General features: G+C 44.4%; 3 protein-coding genes across 3 annotated transcripts; 2 read left to right on the forward strand and 1 right to left on the reverse strand.

Moving 5' to 3' along the window:
- The first annotated feature begins 289 nt into the window (after positions 1-289).
- Positions 290-7,372, forward strand: hapstr1a (HUWE1 associated protein modifying stress responses a). The gene is made up of 5 exons (XM_062407814.1): positions 290-674; positions 1,836-1,916; positions 2,354-2,421; positions 2,525-2,735; positions 3,958-7,372. Exons 1-5 carry the CDS (start codon positions 479-481, stop codon positions 4,272-4,274), a joined length of 873 nt encoding a protein of 290 aa, XP_062263798.1. The 5' UTR covers positions 290-478; the 3' UTR covers positions 4,275-7,372.
- A 955-nt stretch (positions 7,373-8,327) lies between these two features.
- Positions 8,328-11,462, reverse strand: dctn5 (dynactin 5). Its single transcript, XM_062407838.1, has 6 exons — positions 11,282-11,462; positions 11,026-11,094; positions 10,648-10,766; positions 10,137-10,248; positions 9,438-9,540; positions 8,328-9,353 (listed from the first exon to the last, which is right to left on the reverse strand). The coding sequence occupies exons 1-6, from the start codon at positions 11,327-11,329 to the stop codon at positions 9,256-9,258; spliced, it is 549 nt and encodes a 182-aa protein (XP_062263822.1). The 5' UTR covers positions 11,330-11,462; the 3' UTR covers positions 8,328-9,255.
- Positions 11,463-12,151: 689 nt separating this feature from the next.
- Positions 12,152-14,408, forward strand: ndufab1b (NADH:ubiquinone oxidoreductase subunit AB1b). The gene is made up of 5 exons (XM_062407846.1): positions 12,152-12,368; positions 13,254-13,373; positions 13,480-13,567; positions 13,910-14,026; positions 14,114-14,408. The coding sequence occupies exons 1-4, from the start codon at positions 12,198-12,200 to the stop codon at positions 13,999-14,001; spliced, it is 471 nt and encodes a 156-aa protein (XP_062263830.1). The 5' UTR covers positions 12,152-12,197; the 3' UTR covers positions 14,002-14,026; positions 14,114-14,408.
- The last annotated feature ends 283 nt before the right edge of the window (positions 14,409-14,691 follow it).

The raw sequence follows: 14,691 nt of genomic DNA on the forward strand, positions 1-14,691 counted from the left end.
TAGCTCAAAGAGGAAAATAATACAATTTTAATAGCAATACATATATTTTATATTATATTATTAACTGTGCTCTCTTGCTAGCTTTACTTTGTGGGTCATTTGTACCGAGGTTCTTTTGTGTCAATGCGGTGACGGACGAAGCGCTGCTCCAATCAAATTCAAAAAACAGACCTAAAGCCCACCCTTAAGGCCTCGCTTGACCAATCCTCGTTGGCATCCACGGCGAGGGGCGGGACGAAGCGCATCACAGGATAGTGTGCGTTGTATATATAAACCGACGTCGGCTACTAGGAAAAACAGTGAGCTAAGCGTCTCCTCCCTGATGCAGCTGCTAGCATAGAGGAAGCTTATGTTCCAGTGCGGACAAGTCAAAACTGTAGTAATATCCATTATTCTCCCTCATTACTCTCAACACGGGCCCGATCAGCACGATTTCACACAGATTAAACGCGCACCTCCTCGAGTGCGGTTGCGCTAAATGGAGGAGAAGAAGGAAGACGGGGACTCGGAGATACAGGAACACGGACCCGAGCACTGGTTCTCAAAATGGGAGCGGCAGTGCTTGGCCGAGGCGGAGCAGAGGGAGCCCAGCGAGGAGGAGGCCGACAACGACCAGGAGAAACTGTGGCACCTCTTCCAGAACTCCGCTACCGCCGTAGCACAGTTATACAAAGGTCCAAAAAAAACATCCCCGCGTCTTTGTGTGTGTGTGTGTTGTGGGTCCGGGGGCAGCGTCAGTACCGCTGGAGCCGCCCGCGGGCTCGGGGGGTTAGCATCCAGGCAGTATACCTCCCCGTTACCGTCCACTACCACCAGCGTCAATGCTGCCTGGATGCTAACTAGCTTAGATGCTAACTCGCTGGTCAGTACGGGGGGTAGCGTTTACAGCTGATTTTGCAATACTAAATTTAGCTAGCTTTGTGCTAGCCAGCGGCAGAAAAACAGTGGCGGACTCGAACCTCCGCCCGTTTCGATTGTAAACCACCCAACACAAAGCTCGACTCGTACAGCCGAGGGTCCCGGGATCACAGGGGTTATCTTTTGTCAGCGAAGCCACCTTGTTGACACCAAGTTAAAAGACTCCAGCTAACGTAGCCATGCTAGTAACAAAATGGCGATGGTAACAACAACCGTAGCTACGCGACATTCCCAGATGACAGTCTCTCGAACGCTGTCACCGCCGCGGTCCGTTCCTCCGGCCGCGAGCTCCTATAATAATGTCCCGCTTTAACTGGGGGAAAGTCCCGCAGCGGTGGTTTGTGTGGACGTGCTTTTTAAAAAAACATCCGTGCTGCTGCTGCTGAGTGAGCAGTTCTGCAACGCGTTATAAGCACAAAATGGCGAGTATATTATTGCTTCGATGTGGAAGTGTTGGTCTGTCTCGAGTGTGTTGTGGTGCTCGTGTGTCCTCGGGACTGCAGCAGATCCAACACGGCTGCTTTTATTTTGGCGAGTCCTTTCCCCCCTCGTTTGGCATGTTTGACATGTCTTTGCAACTTTACTGCTGAGGCCGCAGTTAAGTTGGCGTGTCAGTGCTTTCCCACCAAGCCAGCCGCTGGCCCAGCTAGCCATCTAATGTTAGCGCTAGCCCACAGTTATTTTAATGCCCCACGAACCCTGTCCCTGCAAATGTAGATGCAAGACAAAATGGCGAATGGAAATGATCTTCACCTCATCCTCCATAAGCACCGGACTTTGTCGCCCCTTCTTCCGATGTGTTGTTGTCCTCTAGCTCTCCAGTGTCCTTGCTTGTTTATTTATTTTTGATTTTATTTGTTTCGCATGGCTTCGTGTCACGTATATAAACCAACCACATGTTCCCTTTCCTCCCACAGACAGAGTATGCCACCAGCAGGGCCTGTCACTGTGGGTGCCATTTCAGAACGCCGCTACAGCAGTCACCAACCTCTACAAAGGTATTTGCCCACGTCACCCTCTTGTGCCTGCCCTTGTGCTCTTGAGCAGGATTCACTGATGTGCCAACAACTACACCTACTGTTTGTGTTTCGCTCCCATCAGTACAGGAACAAGGCTGTTACTTGTTAATTCACATCTCTTTCATAGGGCTTGTTTTTTGTATAGCTCTATTCAAGGAATTGATTATCTTTTTTTATTATTACTCACAATTAACATGTCAGGATTTGAAGACCCAAGATTTTAAGTTGTTGAGCTAGTGAGGAGTTGATCATTCCATCTGGAGGTTAACACACTATCTGTTGATAATCTGATCTGTAAAGTATAGAATTAAATTAACGGTATACATTAAAACTCTAATTCTAATAAAAGGAACCATATGTTAGCACTTAATTTGGAATTGATGATAGTTATTTTAACGTTGTCTCCCACCACGCAGAGAGTGTGGAGGCCCATCAGAGAAGCTTTGATTGGGGCATCCAAATAGGCCATCAACGCCGTAATAAGGTGGGTCTCATTCTCCCTCTGCATCTTGGAAGGCACCTCAAGTTTTCCTACATCTGGACCTGACTGCATTAGGTTTACACAGAACTCTTGCATTGGATTTCAGGACATGTTGGCCTGGGTGAAAAAGCGCCGGAGAACCATTCGCAGGGAGGATCTCATCAGCTTTCTGTGCGGCAAAGCACCACCACACAGGAGCAGCAGGGCTAACTCCCGGCTGGCCATGGTGGCCCCTAGTCGAGCCAATTCACCATCGGAGACGGGCTCGTCTGTGGAGGCAGACCTCCAGCCCTTCAGGGAGGCCATAGCACTGCATGGTAAGTCTGATTTAAGTATAAGTTTCACTCATAGCTTGGACACTAGTACAAATTCTAGACACCTTAAAAAAGAATCTTGATGACACTGGAGGCAGATACATTGTTGGACAGAAAACAAGTGGTACCACTGGTGTTGTTGTCTTAGCGGGAACTACAGGATGTGAGTTTGCATGAGCGTAAACGAGAGTTTGTTTGTCCTCCAGTCATCATATCTGCCACGTGAGGCTCAGAGATAAGGGCATGTCAGTGCTGGCCAATGGTGAGCGAAGGCCTCACTTCTTTAGACCTTCATGTGTGTATGTGTTTACGAGAGCAAACATCTCTTAAAACCAAAACCAATATTCAGTATATTATCTGAAGGACCTCACATTTAAAGGGGCCGGCTGAGTGTAGCTGAGGGTGAGGGCAGGTTATGTCAGGCATTTGGTGGTTAAGGTTACAGATACACAAGTTCCATCTGTGTCAGGACATTTCAGTCTGTCTTTCTCCGTTATCAGATACCTCTTGCCTTTCACCCGTGATGTTTGTGTGTGTCAGGATTGACCAAATGATTTCAATTTACTCATGATCTTTAAAAACAAGCTCCACCGTGAACCCTTAACATACTTGAGGACAATCATACACCTCTTTCATTCCTCAGTTCAGGGATAGTAATGGTTTCTTGATCAGTTTACCACAGTGTGGTTGGAAGCTGCACCTGTCACCTCCCTTGTTAAGTCACAGGCACTGCAATCATGTGTGTTTTTATTGCTGTAGGAGTCATTTTGTTCAGCCAAAGCTTTGGCACCAAGTGGGGACCTGTGTTTTTGTGAGATGGCAGCTCCAAGTGCTTTCCTAACAATGCCTCTCTGAAGAAACACGAACTTCATGACCTACGTTGTTGTCTAGAATCCAAAATAGAGACAGTCTGAGCAAATGACACTAACAAAGGCTAGATTATCAAAGAGCTGATTACTTGCTGTGTGCTTTCTTAACTACATATTTTAACCTAATGAGTATTGGACTGATGAATGTGTTTGCTGGGTCGTGATTCACTGTTGCTTTACTCAAAAGAATCCACAAACATGGCTACAGATATGAAATCAGACTTATCAGTGTAGCGATATTGCAAAACTTTTGACACAATACTGTGCTATCTGGAAATCAAGCGCCCCATCTGTCTTATTTCTCCATCCAGCGTTGCTCTTGTCTCATTCTCCTCTTCGTCCCGTCCCCACTTTAGGTCTAAGTGGAGCCATGGCGAGCATCAGTGTGCGCTCCGGTGCTCCAGGTTCTCCCACACATGTGAGCGGGAGCAGCAGTAATGGGGGCGGTGCTGCCGGAGGTGGTTCTTCTGGCGCTGGGCCGGTGTGCCGCAGCAGGCGCAATGGACTCCAAGACGTGGACCTGAACACTTTCATCTCAGAGGAGATGGCTCTGCATCTGGACTCTACAGGCTCTGCCTCCGCTGGAGGCGTAGGAACCAGGAAACGAAATTCCACCCAGTGTAGTGATGTCATCACAGACTCTCCTACTCACAAACGTAACAGGATGATCTGATCTTTTGCCTGCAGATGTGTATGAGAGGGTGGGGGGGGAGCTTTCACAGCCATGGCAGGGAAAGGTGGGGTGAATGGGCTGATATGTGACAGATGGACGGACTGATGCTTCGGATGCCTGGCTGTGGAAAAGAACCCAAGTTGAAAATAGGACTGTAGGTTCTCAGTTCATTCTAATCAGATGTTGGATGCATTATTTTCCTTGTCTCCTTTTCCGACACTATTACTACAAATCACTGCTCTGCAATCGGGACACTGTGCGTGAGAGAGACTGGGAGGACTGGTCACCGTCACACACTCCTCAGACATCGCTACCCTGGAAAGGAGACAATGAAGGAACCAACACGTTCTGGGATGCAGACAGTTGTCAAAGAGTTGAAAATGCACTGTGCTGCTTTACAAGTAGAAGCCACTTGATCCTTGACACATTTGTGCCCTTCCCTCCCTTAACCTCACTCATCCTCACCCACCACCTTAATAAGGAAGTGAGGGCCATGATCAAATCATCTCACTCAGTGAATCAAGTTGCTCGCCAAATGTTGGACCCTGCTCTATCAGAGACACAGCTCTGTGTCAAACAACCCAGCGGTTTCTTTCTGTTACTTCATCATCGCAGCTCTTAGTTGACGTCTGGTGGAGCTCATTCGCTAATTCGAGAACATCTGTGGCATCATCCGGCCTCATGTGCTCGGAACCAGCCACATTTCTCTGGTTATCAGGCCGCGTGGAACTACCAATAGCAGGCTATTGATGTTTGGACATAAAGATTAAACTACTCTGCTTCAACGGTGACTTGATTCAGTTAAGCCAGTCACCATTTTTGTTTTTAAACCACCAGTGTTAAAAATCCTTTGCCACTGTTCTCTCCACCTTGTTTTCTCTCCTGTTTTACGTTGTTTTTTTGTTAAGGATAACAAAGGAAAAAACCTTCTTTGTGGTATAGCTTCACAGACGGCCTGTTTGTTGACTGTGACGCCCTCTTCCCCCCTCGACCCTGTACTTATTATAAAAGCAGCTCATGTTTTATGTGATAGTGTTATTATTCTGATGAGTTGTAATAAGGATTTTCTGCACTTAGCTTTCACTTCCAACTCATGCAAATAAATCGGCTCTTCCTTTGTATCCAAGTTGTAGCCTTGTCCAGCCCTGAACAGGTCCACACATTGATTATCTGTCGGTGCTCAGAAGAAGTCATAACGGGATATGATTAGAAACGGAGCTGTCGCGCACTCTCCTCGTTCACTCTTTAAGAAAAGTGATCGGGATGTGGGGCGTCTGCATGTGGGCTCAACCTGTGCTCAGAGACTCTGGGGGGGGGGGTTCTTTCCCTGATTAATGATGGAAAGTACTGGACGATAATCGGTGCTGTAACGGAAGCATAAATCACAGAAATGTTCTTATGAAGGTAGCCTTTCTCAACAGGGCGACCAAACACTGGAGTCGCTGGCTGATCAGGCTGCAGTGTTTGGTCGGCTGTTGGGGAAATGGTCGGCTTTTTGTACAAGGGGTGCGTGCATTAATAAGATGTGAATGGGTTTGTTGTTTATTGTTTTTGTTTATTATTTTTTTTTTTTAAACTTGGTACAGGATGATGCAACTCTGGGCTCGTTTAGTTCTTGAAATGGTTGTTGCCTTCTGTAAAGGAGCGGAGCCGGAGACACTGAGATCACACGAGTCAGACACGTGGGTATATATAGTTATTTGTAAAGTAATATAAACTGGTACTGTGTATATGTGTGTGTATATATATATATATATATAAATATTTTAGGGTATTAACAAAATATAATTGGAGTTAAATCTAAAAAAAACTTGTTTGTGAAGGTGGAAAATGCTTTCATGTTGCATAGGAAGCTAACAGAGTGTAAACAATGACAGTGTTGTCTAGTTATTAAAATCAATGATGGATATTTCTAGCGATGCTCAGCTGTAGTAGTGATACAGTGACTTTCTGCCTGTAAATACCCACTGGAGCCGACTCATGTGATATCAATGATCTCTTCCCTCTTCTCCTGACTGTCGTTGACTTGCTCACTCCCCCTTCACTTTTATAACCTGGAAACGTAGGTTTTGTTAAGTTGTATAAAAAAGCATGCCAGTTTTTAACCTCTGTTACATTTTGGTCACGGATTTCATTTTTATTTCCCTCTTCTTGCATTCACTTTGGCTGTTTATACTCGAACATGATCGCTGGCTAGTCGGAAAAGGAATCGGGCTGAGAGTTGTTGATAATGTCAAATGAAGAGTTCTGCATATTTTTTATTTTTTCTGTTCTTGCATAGGAGTGTAAAAAAAAAAAAAGACTGAAAATATTAACCTAATATTTGAAAAGTGAGATTTGATTTGTCTACACACAGAAAGCCTCTGATTACTCGGAAGAGCAACAATAAACCAGGGTCTAAATTTAAATCAGGTTTTAGGCAGCGTCCGCTATCACAGGTCGAGGGACTAATGCAACATAGGAAGGATCTTGAATAGGAATTAAACCCTAAACGTCACATTTAGAGTCGGGTGAGTTTGGGATTCAGACCTGCGGAGGCATCATGGCAGCGAGGGTCGGAGACAGTTAGAATCCTGAGGACTGACCTGACCGCCTGTCCACCCCGGCTCTTCATTATATCAGAGGAATGCTTTAAGAATATGTTTTTATTTCCCTTCGACCCTTAACTCGCTCTCTGATTCTCCTCGGTAGCATCTCAGGCTGAAACATAACGAGTACCTGTGACCTCCCAGTGTCTGATGGATGACAAGGAGGAGAGTGCCGATAGAAAAACAGAAATTCACGAGAGTTGGCTGTGAGCAGGGTGGTGCAGTCCCCCCCTCCCCTTCCCAGCCCACTGATTATTCTGGTTATGAGAGAAGGGGTGGGCACTTTGTGTTTTTTCTTTTCTTCCCCTGAGCCAATCACAGGCCTTCATTCACATTGTTTCAAGAAGTCTGACTCATGCCACGTGTCTCTGGAGCCAACACTATTATTAGCTGTTTCTTGATACTTATTTGTTTAAAAAGTAATAAATGGCTAATCTATATACTTAACATTTAATTGTTGGTATGATATGTGGTTCACATTGTAAAACAAATAAAACCATTGAGTTGCAAGTGGATGGACTGTTTCATTAAAAAAAATGAATATTTAATTTGTTTGATCGAAAGTCGTCCAGGGACTGAAATGAGACAAATCTGCACAGGAAACTAAGTTTTAGAAGTACAAATAATATCTCCCTGCACTGATCATTGTTGAAATACACGAGTTGTGCATTTGGTGCATCGAAGGTCAAAATAAATGATCCGACAAGGATCAGCGTTCAGAGAGAAGCTCTGCTGCAAACCACTAGGTGGCGCTAAAGGACAGCAGTAGAAAGTGTGGTGACGTCGCTGCAGGACTATTACAAATGTGTCATGGAGAAAAGGAATTCAAGGAATAATAATAAAATAAAAAGTATTGTTGGTGAGAAACACTGAATATAAAACTATGAACGGTCTTTGTTTACTGTTGGTGGCTCACAGTTGTTCTGTGACATATTGTACACAAACAAGTTGTTTAGTCTTTTCTGACATGGTGGAAGGATGTTGATCAGTGAAGAACCTGTTAAATTTTGATTCAGATACGTATCAGGGAACAGATCCAGGATTATTTATTTCACTTTAACATTACTGGATATTTTTCTGTATTTTCAGGAAGGGAATAAATTGAGGATCTGGATTAAAATCAGGCTTATTAATGTGACAGATATCTATGAGGCTGTGCAGTTTGTTGCAGCTTGATTGAATTGAAGGGGAACTTCTGGGCCAAGGCGGAGGTATGAACTCTCCTGAGTGACATTCAAGTTACCTTTTAATCTTTATCTCTGTCTTAAATAGTATTTTCCACTTCACCAATCACCAATTTACAATATCCAGAATAATGTGATAGTCATAAGTCTGGTGTGTTTCAACATTTGCATGCTCGAGCACATAAACATTGTGAACCCACTCATGAAAACATTGCCAGGAGTCAATACCCCACATATTAAAAGAAGAAAAATCAAAAGAACCGAGTCAGACTCACACTGGGCAGATTTTTAAAGCATTTCTATTTATTTATATGCTTCACTATTTGAGTTGACGGCTCTGGCTGTGGTATCGCTCACAGGAAGTGACAGAGGCAAAGCACACAGGAGCCAGACTTCAACAGCAACACTTGATTTTTTGAAGTTGAATCATACATTGAAGTAAAATCTCACGTCATATTAAAGAATGACAAATTACGTGGAAGGTGAGAGCAAATAAACATGTTCTTCAACATTAAAAATAAAATGACAGTGACTTAAACAGTGTGCTTCTGATCTGTGGCTATGAATAATGCACCTGTACAGTCGACCTTCTCAAACACAGCTGCTGCTGCTTTGGTCCATTGATGTTTTACAGTATCTTACAAGCTGTGTTCCCACATCCTTCAAACACCTCCACCCTTCACCTTCTATTCTTTCCAGCTCCTCCACATCTTCACCCACTGCCGCTGACAAAGAGCGACAACTTCCCACACAAGGGCGTCTTTCTTTCTCTGGGTTTCTGTGAGCACACCGACCTGGAGAAATATCATAAATAACCAAAAAATAACTTGTGAAGAGCAAAGCATTTATAGGAAACAGAAAAATACTGAGGAGTTTTTATCTCAGACAAGCTGGGGAGGTAAACAAGAGCGTGTGGTTTGCAGTTTCATAACAACCCATTGTCTTTCCAAATTCAACAGACTGTCAATCTGGAGCTGCAAACACACAAACCGCCTCCTGCAGCTTTACCATATTCCTTTAATTACGAGCTTTCCACACACATCATATATCTAAACAGGACCAATTGTTTTTCCTTCATCGGAGAAGCTCCAGACATCCGAGGAGATGACGAACAGAAGGTGAGCACTCAAAGTCCATTTCAGTCTGACAGTCAGGACCCAGCCCTGACGGGAAGGGACTGGACCCTGCTGAGGGTTTCCAGTGTGTGTCTCAGATCTGACTGAGAGGCAGGAACTTCTGGTAGTAGCTCTTGGTGACATCAATCATCAGGTCCTGCGTGCACTCTGGGAGCTCTCCTGAAAAAAGACCTGAGAGAGACACAGATTAGAACAGGTTAAGACACACAGGAGGTGGACGGGGTCTTGTGTGTGCTGGCTTTATGTTTCGCTGACCTGGGCATCCGGAGAAGACGGTGAAAGGCGGCACCACGGTCTCAGGAGGAAGCACAGTGTTGTCTAGGATCTTGCAGCAGTCCTTCAGCACACAGCGACGGCCCTGAACGCAACACACACAATGGAGAAAAGCAAGTGAACAAACATCTACTGACTCTATGTGTCATTTGTGCAGAGGACAAGTGGTGGTGGGGTCAATGTAAAGTGCTCTGACCAAAATTAACTTCTTTAAGACAGAAACTCATCCCTAACATTTGAGTGTTTGACTCCCTTTGACATCTAATGAGCCCTTTTCCTATTTCTTCTTTTTTATACATCCTGCTATCAACCAGTAAAATGAAAAACAACTAATCAGACAGTCAATACATGTGTTAATGAACAATTAATAGAGTTCTCAATCTGTTTAACCACTTTAAATTCAGCTCTTCCTCATATTAGCAATTACAATGAGATGTAATGTGACTACTGGAGCCAAACTGCTAGTCAGCTACACGTAACATTCAAGTTTCCCTTCATATTCCAACAGAGCTCTGTGTCTGCTCACTGAAGCTCGTCAGTAGTTTCTTGTGGCTCCGGGTAATCTGAACATGACTAACATGTGACTGTTTCACCAGAGGCAAGAGACACTGCAGCAGATTGTGTCTCTCTACACACTCTCCCCTTTCTGTCCTGGTTGTATTCCTGTTTCTTTGCACTCACTATGACACAGTTCTTGCCGATGTGGACATAGGAACCGATCTGAGCTGCGTTGACCACGCAGTCCTCCTCGATGAAGACGTGGTCTCCAATGTGCAGCGGGAAGAACGCCACTCTGAAAGGAAACAGAGAGAGGTGACAGAGTTTGAGCAATCAGGAGTTAAACACACAATATCTACACAAACAGCTCACTGGTTAGTACATACCGGTTGTGTACCAGACACATTGCAACTACTGAGACTTCGTAGTCGTATTTCTGAGTCTCTTCTGGGTCTTAAACGCTTCTGCGGAACATTAAACTACATTTGCACCCGTTGCCAGAAGTGGATCGGCTTCTATATCCAGATTAATAATAACAACACATGCTTGGTGAGTACTTCATATCGCAGAGCCCTTGTTCGAATACTGCAACCAAGCGATATCACTAATGCACACGTGATGATTGAGGTTTGAATCATACAGACAATAAAATAACATGTTTGTAGTATTTGCTGTTAGGAAGCAGGTGCTTTACCCTTTGCTGAACTTTTTGAAAGGCGGTCGAATCACACTCCGGCTTTTCACCACGCAGTGTCTGCCCACCCGGACGTTAGCCAGGTCTCCCCTGATGATGCAGTCGTTCATGACAATGGTCTGGAGGACACACGGACACACACACACACAGAGACACACAAGAATATCATATTTACATCCAAATAAACTTATAATCCAGCACTATTCAACTGACCAAATCTAACACACCCATGTCTCTTATCTGATTTCACTCACTGCCTTTGCTTTACATGTATTATTGTGTGTTTACATGCTCTGTTGCACGGTGTCATTTATAGTAAATAAGATGTATTATAGCTATAAACCAATGGCAGCCATGTTTACTGTATTGGTCCCTTACTTTCCCATTGAGGACGATGTTTTGACTCCCGCACAGAACCGACTGTCTGCTCACTTTGTTACCGGAAGCCTGAAACACAAACACAAACATTGGTTAACACGTGTATTGATATTTGTGTGTATTTGTCTTTATTTCCTGTCTCATCTGAGCACAATGAACGTTTCAGTGAGTCCAACAACACGCCCTGTGCAGCGGCAGCTAGCCACACAGCTAGCGGCTAGCCGGCTAACACACAGCGGGGACCGGGCGTGTTTACCGTCTCGATGTATTCCGCTTTGTTGTACAGTAGCTCGGACAACTCCATGACTCCGAGTCGGGAGGAAAACACGAGCCAGCGACGATTAATCGATTAAAACAAAATCCTCTATCGCATCGATGTGTTCGGGATCTTTTCTGTGAGACGTCAACTGACTGCGATGGATGAGTTCCCCTCCAGACCCGAGGAGCCGAGTGCAGAGTCATCGATGAATACACTCAAACTATAATAAACTACATTTGTTCTTCTTTGTTCTGAGGATGTTAAATATTTAAATTAAGCATTAGAATATCCTTGTGCTTTAATACATGAAGCTTCTTATAGCACATGTATATACTAACTTTCATGTGATTAGCTTTAACTGTTTATTTGTATTACCTTTTATTTTGCTTGTTCATTTAATCTTATTGTCATATTACTGCTTTTATGTTTTTAAGTTTGCACGTGACATTTTTATTAACTTGATTTAAACACTATTTAAACCTTATTTACGATTACGTAAACGTGGTGGTCTGGCCTCCTGCATCGTAATAACGTTGTTATTAATCTTATATCTGCTTGTGTTGCTTTGCTGTCAAATAACTTCGTAAACTCTATTTTTAAAAGCTGCTTTATAAATAAAATGTATTACTATTATCATTAATCCGTAGAATTATTCTGCGTTCGATTGGTTTTCTCCAGCTATTTAGCACTTTCGTGTTTTACTTTTTGTTAATTAAAAACAAAATGTGATTCATTCTTTAGAATACATATATTTGCAGTAAATGATTTAACGCGTAAAGAAAGTTAAGTTAAGAAATTAAAAAACCCGCAAGGAGGATATGCACTTCGCTCTGTGCGCATGCGCGTCGCGGAGCCCTTGACTCTGCTTCTTCCTCGCGTTGCACGCCGGGAGCTCCAGTCACCTCTCTCCGTTATGGCGGCCCGTGTCCTGACGCAGTGTCTCCGCTCGCTTTCCCGGCCCTCGCTGCGGCTCTGCTCCGGCAGCCCGGCGGTCCGAGCCGCTGTCGGCCCCGCGGCGGCCCTTCACCGACCCGTCTCCTTCGCCGCCGGCAGCCGGAGGACGCGGTGGCTCGGCCAGAGCCCGGTGAGTCCCCGGTAACCCTGAGCCGTCGGTGGGCCTAGCGCGCGACGCTGTGACCTACCGACGCCTTTCAAATGTGCCCGGTTCACCTTGTCTGTCCCGGCCCCGCGGCGGCGGGGGGTCGGTCCGTTCTGTCTTCAGTTATCATCCACCGACACGTTGTTTAATCTACCGACCGGGAAACGCGTCGTTCTTCTGCGCACACATTGGCCATGTTTTGTTGTTGGCTAACAAGCTAGCTAGCGAAGTTGGATTGAGTTCACTGACACATGTGTTGTTTAATTTGTGTCTGCTGCACTTTACTGTCGTTCCGGATACAGACACACAACCGTCACACAACAGCCACACAACCGCCTGTAGACAGTGTGTGGTTCATTCTTCTCAGCTACGTGAAGCATGGAGCTCCGATTGTAAAACAATGTAATCCTGAGGTTGTTGTGTTAGTGCATTTACTGTAATCGGGAAACATGATGATTTGTAGTTGTTGTGTGTGAGTCAAGCAATTAGTTAAAGGAAGGATAATCTCTGGAAGTCCTACAAATAAAGCCATCACCAAAGAGTAAAAAATTACAGACACACAACAGACACACACACACTCCTCTGCGATCAGATCCCTTCATTTTGGAATTCACAGCTTCTTTAAAATTTCCTTCAAACAAAAATCTTCTAGCGTTTAAAGATGATTGACATTGGCTTTTAATTATTAACCTTGACAAACCCTATTTATCATAATATTGTTTTCTCTGCTCCCGTTCGATCATTTAATTATTATTTAAGTTCTTTGTAACGTCGTTAACAAAAGATCAATATAATTTAACTGTATGATGATCAGCCCAGTTTGGTGTCGGCTCTGTTTCTGACTCTTCCCCCCACACCCCCACCCCCCAGGTCTCCTCAGTGGGCGTCCTGTGCCGACAGTATGGCGACCTGCCCCCCCTCACCTTAGAGACCATCAAAGGCCGCGTCATGTACGTGCTGAAGCTCTACGACAAGATCAACCCAGAGAGGGTGAGTGGGTCCCGCTGACCCTTTGACCTCTAACAGGGACTGAAAGGTTGTTGTGTCACTATTGTTGTGTTTGTGTGATTTTATGTGTTGCTTTTCTGCTCCTCAGCTGGTGACGTCCTCCCACTTCATGAAAGACCTGGGTCTGGACAGCTTGGACCAGGTGGAGATCATCATGGCCATGGAGGACGAGTTCGGTGAGTGACTTGACTTTGACTTGTCTGTGCAGCAGCTGCTCGCTCAGGAATCTCTAAGTGGAATTCTACAAATTGATGGTTTAGGTTTGTGACTGCAGAAGATTCAGGTTTTAATCGGCAGTGATAGAAACATGACATCAGGGGAAACGCGCTAATTTGACAAGACAGCAAAGAGTTTATCACGTCTTTAGCCGGTTTAACAGGACTCTGAGCAGCCGGGAGTCCATTTGTGCATTTTATTTTAGGGTGTGGTGCCTTCAAGTGCAGCTCTGAACATTAGAAATAAGAGCCGGTGTTTGTTGGTTGGTGTTTTTCCTCAGTGTGTTTCTTCTTCTTTCTCAGGCTTTGAAATCCCAGATGCAGAGGCAGAGAAGTTGATGACTCCTGAGGAGATTGTCCAGTACATCGCAGACAAGAAGGATGTTTATGAATAATCTGTTCCTATTGGTCACTACAGAGGTTCGTCTCTCTCGTCTTTCAACACACACACTCCCTCCCTCTGTCCCTCCCTCCTTCTCTAACGGTTTACATTTCTTTCTCTTCCAGAGCTTGACCCCAACATGATCCACGCAGGAAGTTCTTGTGAAGCAGACGGACGCCACAACATTTCCCACTTCCTCCCTCGTCCGCTCTTCTGTCTGTTGCAGGCATCGTTGGCGTCAGCTGCCGTGTCTCGTGTTTAACTGTATTTAATGAACATGTGCTTTAGGAGAGAAAACAAAAAATAATACACAAGGTTATCAGTTTGGATGGTATCTGTTTTTTTTGCTCGTTCAGCTCCACCCTGTGGTTCCGATGTATAATTTCTCATGAATAGATCAATAAAGACACATGAGGTGTACGTTTGTGATGTGGCTCTGATGTGTGAAATACCAGTGATCAACTCGAGAATCAGAATTTTATTAAGATGAAGAGTAACATGTTTAAAATATGAAGAATGAAGGTAACAAATAAAGGCACACAAGTGAACTTTCCAAACAAACATTAAAATAAACAAATGTCTGAAAAGAAAGAAGTGAATAGATTTATTTTAGTCCTTAATGAATTAATGCAAACACATCACCTTTCATGATAAACAGCTCAATTTGCCAACGAACAATTAAACTGAGAAGTCAAGCTAAATT

Source organism: Platichthys flesus, chromosome 16, assembly GCF_949316205.1.
Source record: "Platichthys flesus chromosome 16, fPlaFle2.1, whole genome shotgun sequence".
NCBI classification, from domain to species: Eukaryota; Metazoa; Chordata; class Actinopteri; order Pleuronectiformes; family Pleuronectidae; genus Platichthys; species Platichthys flesus.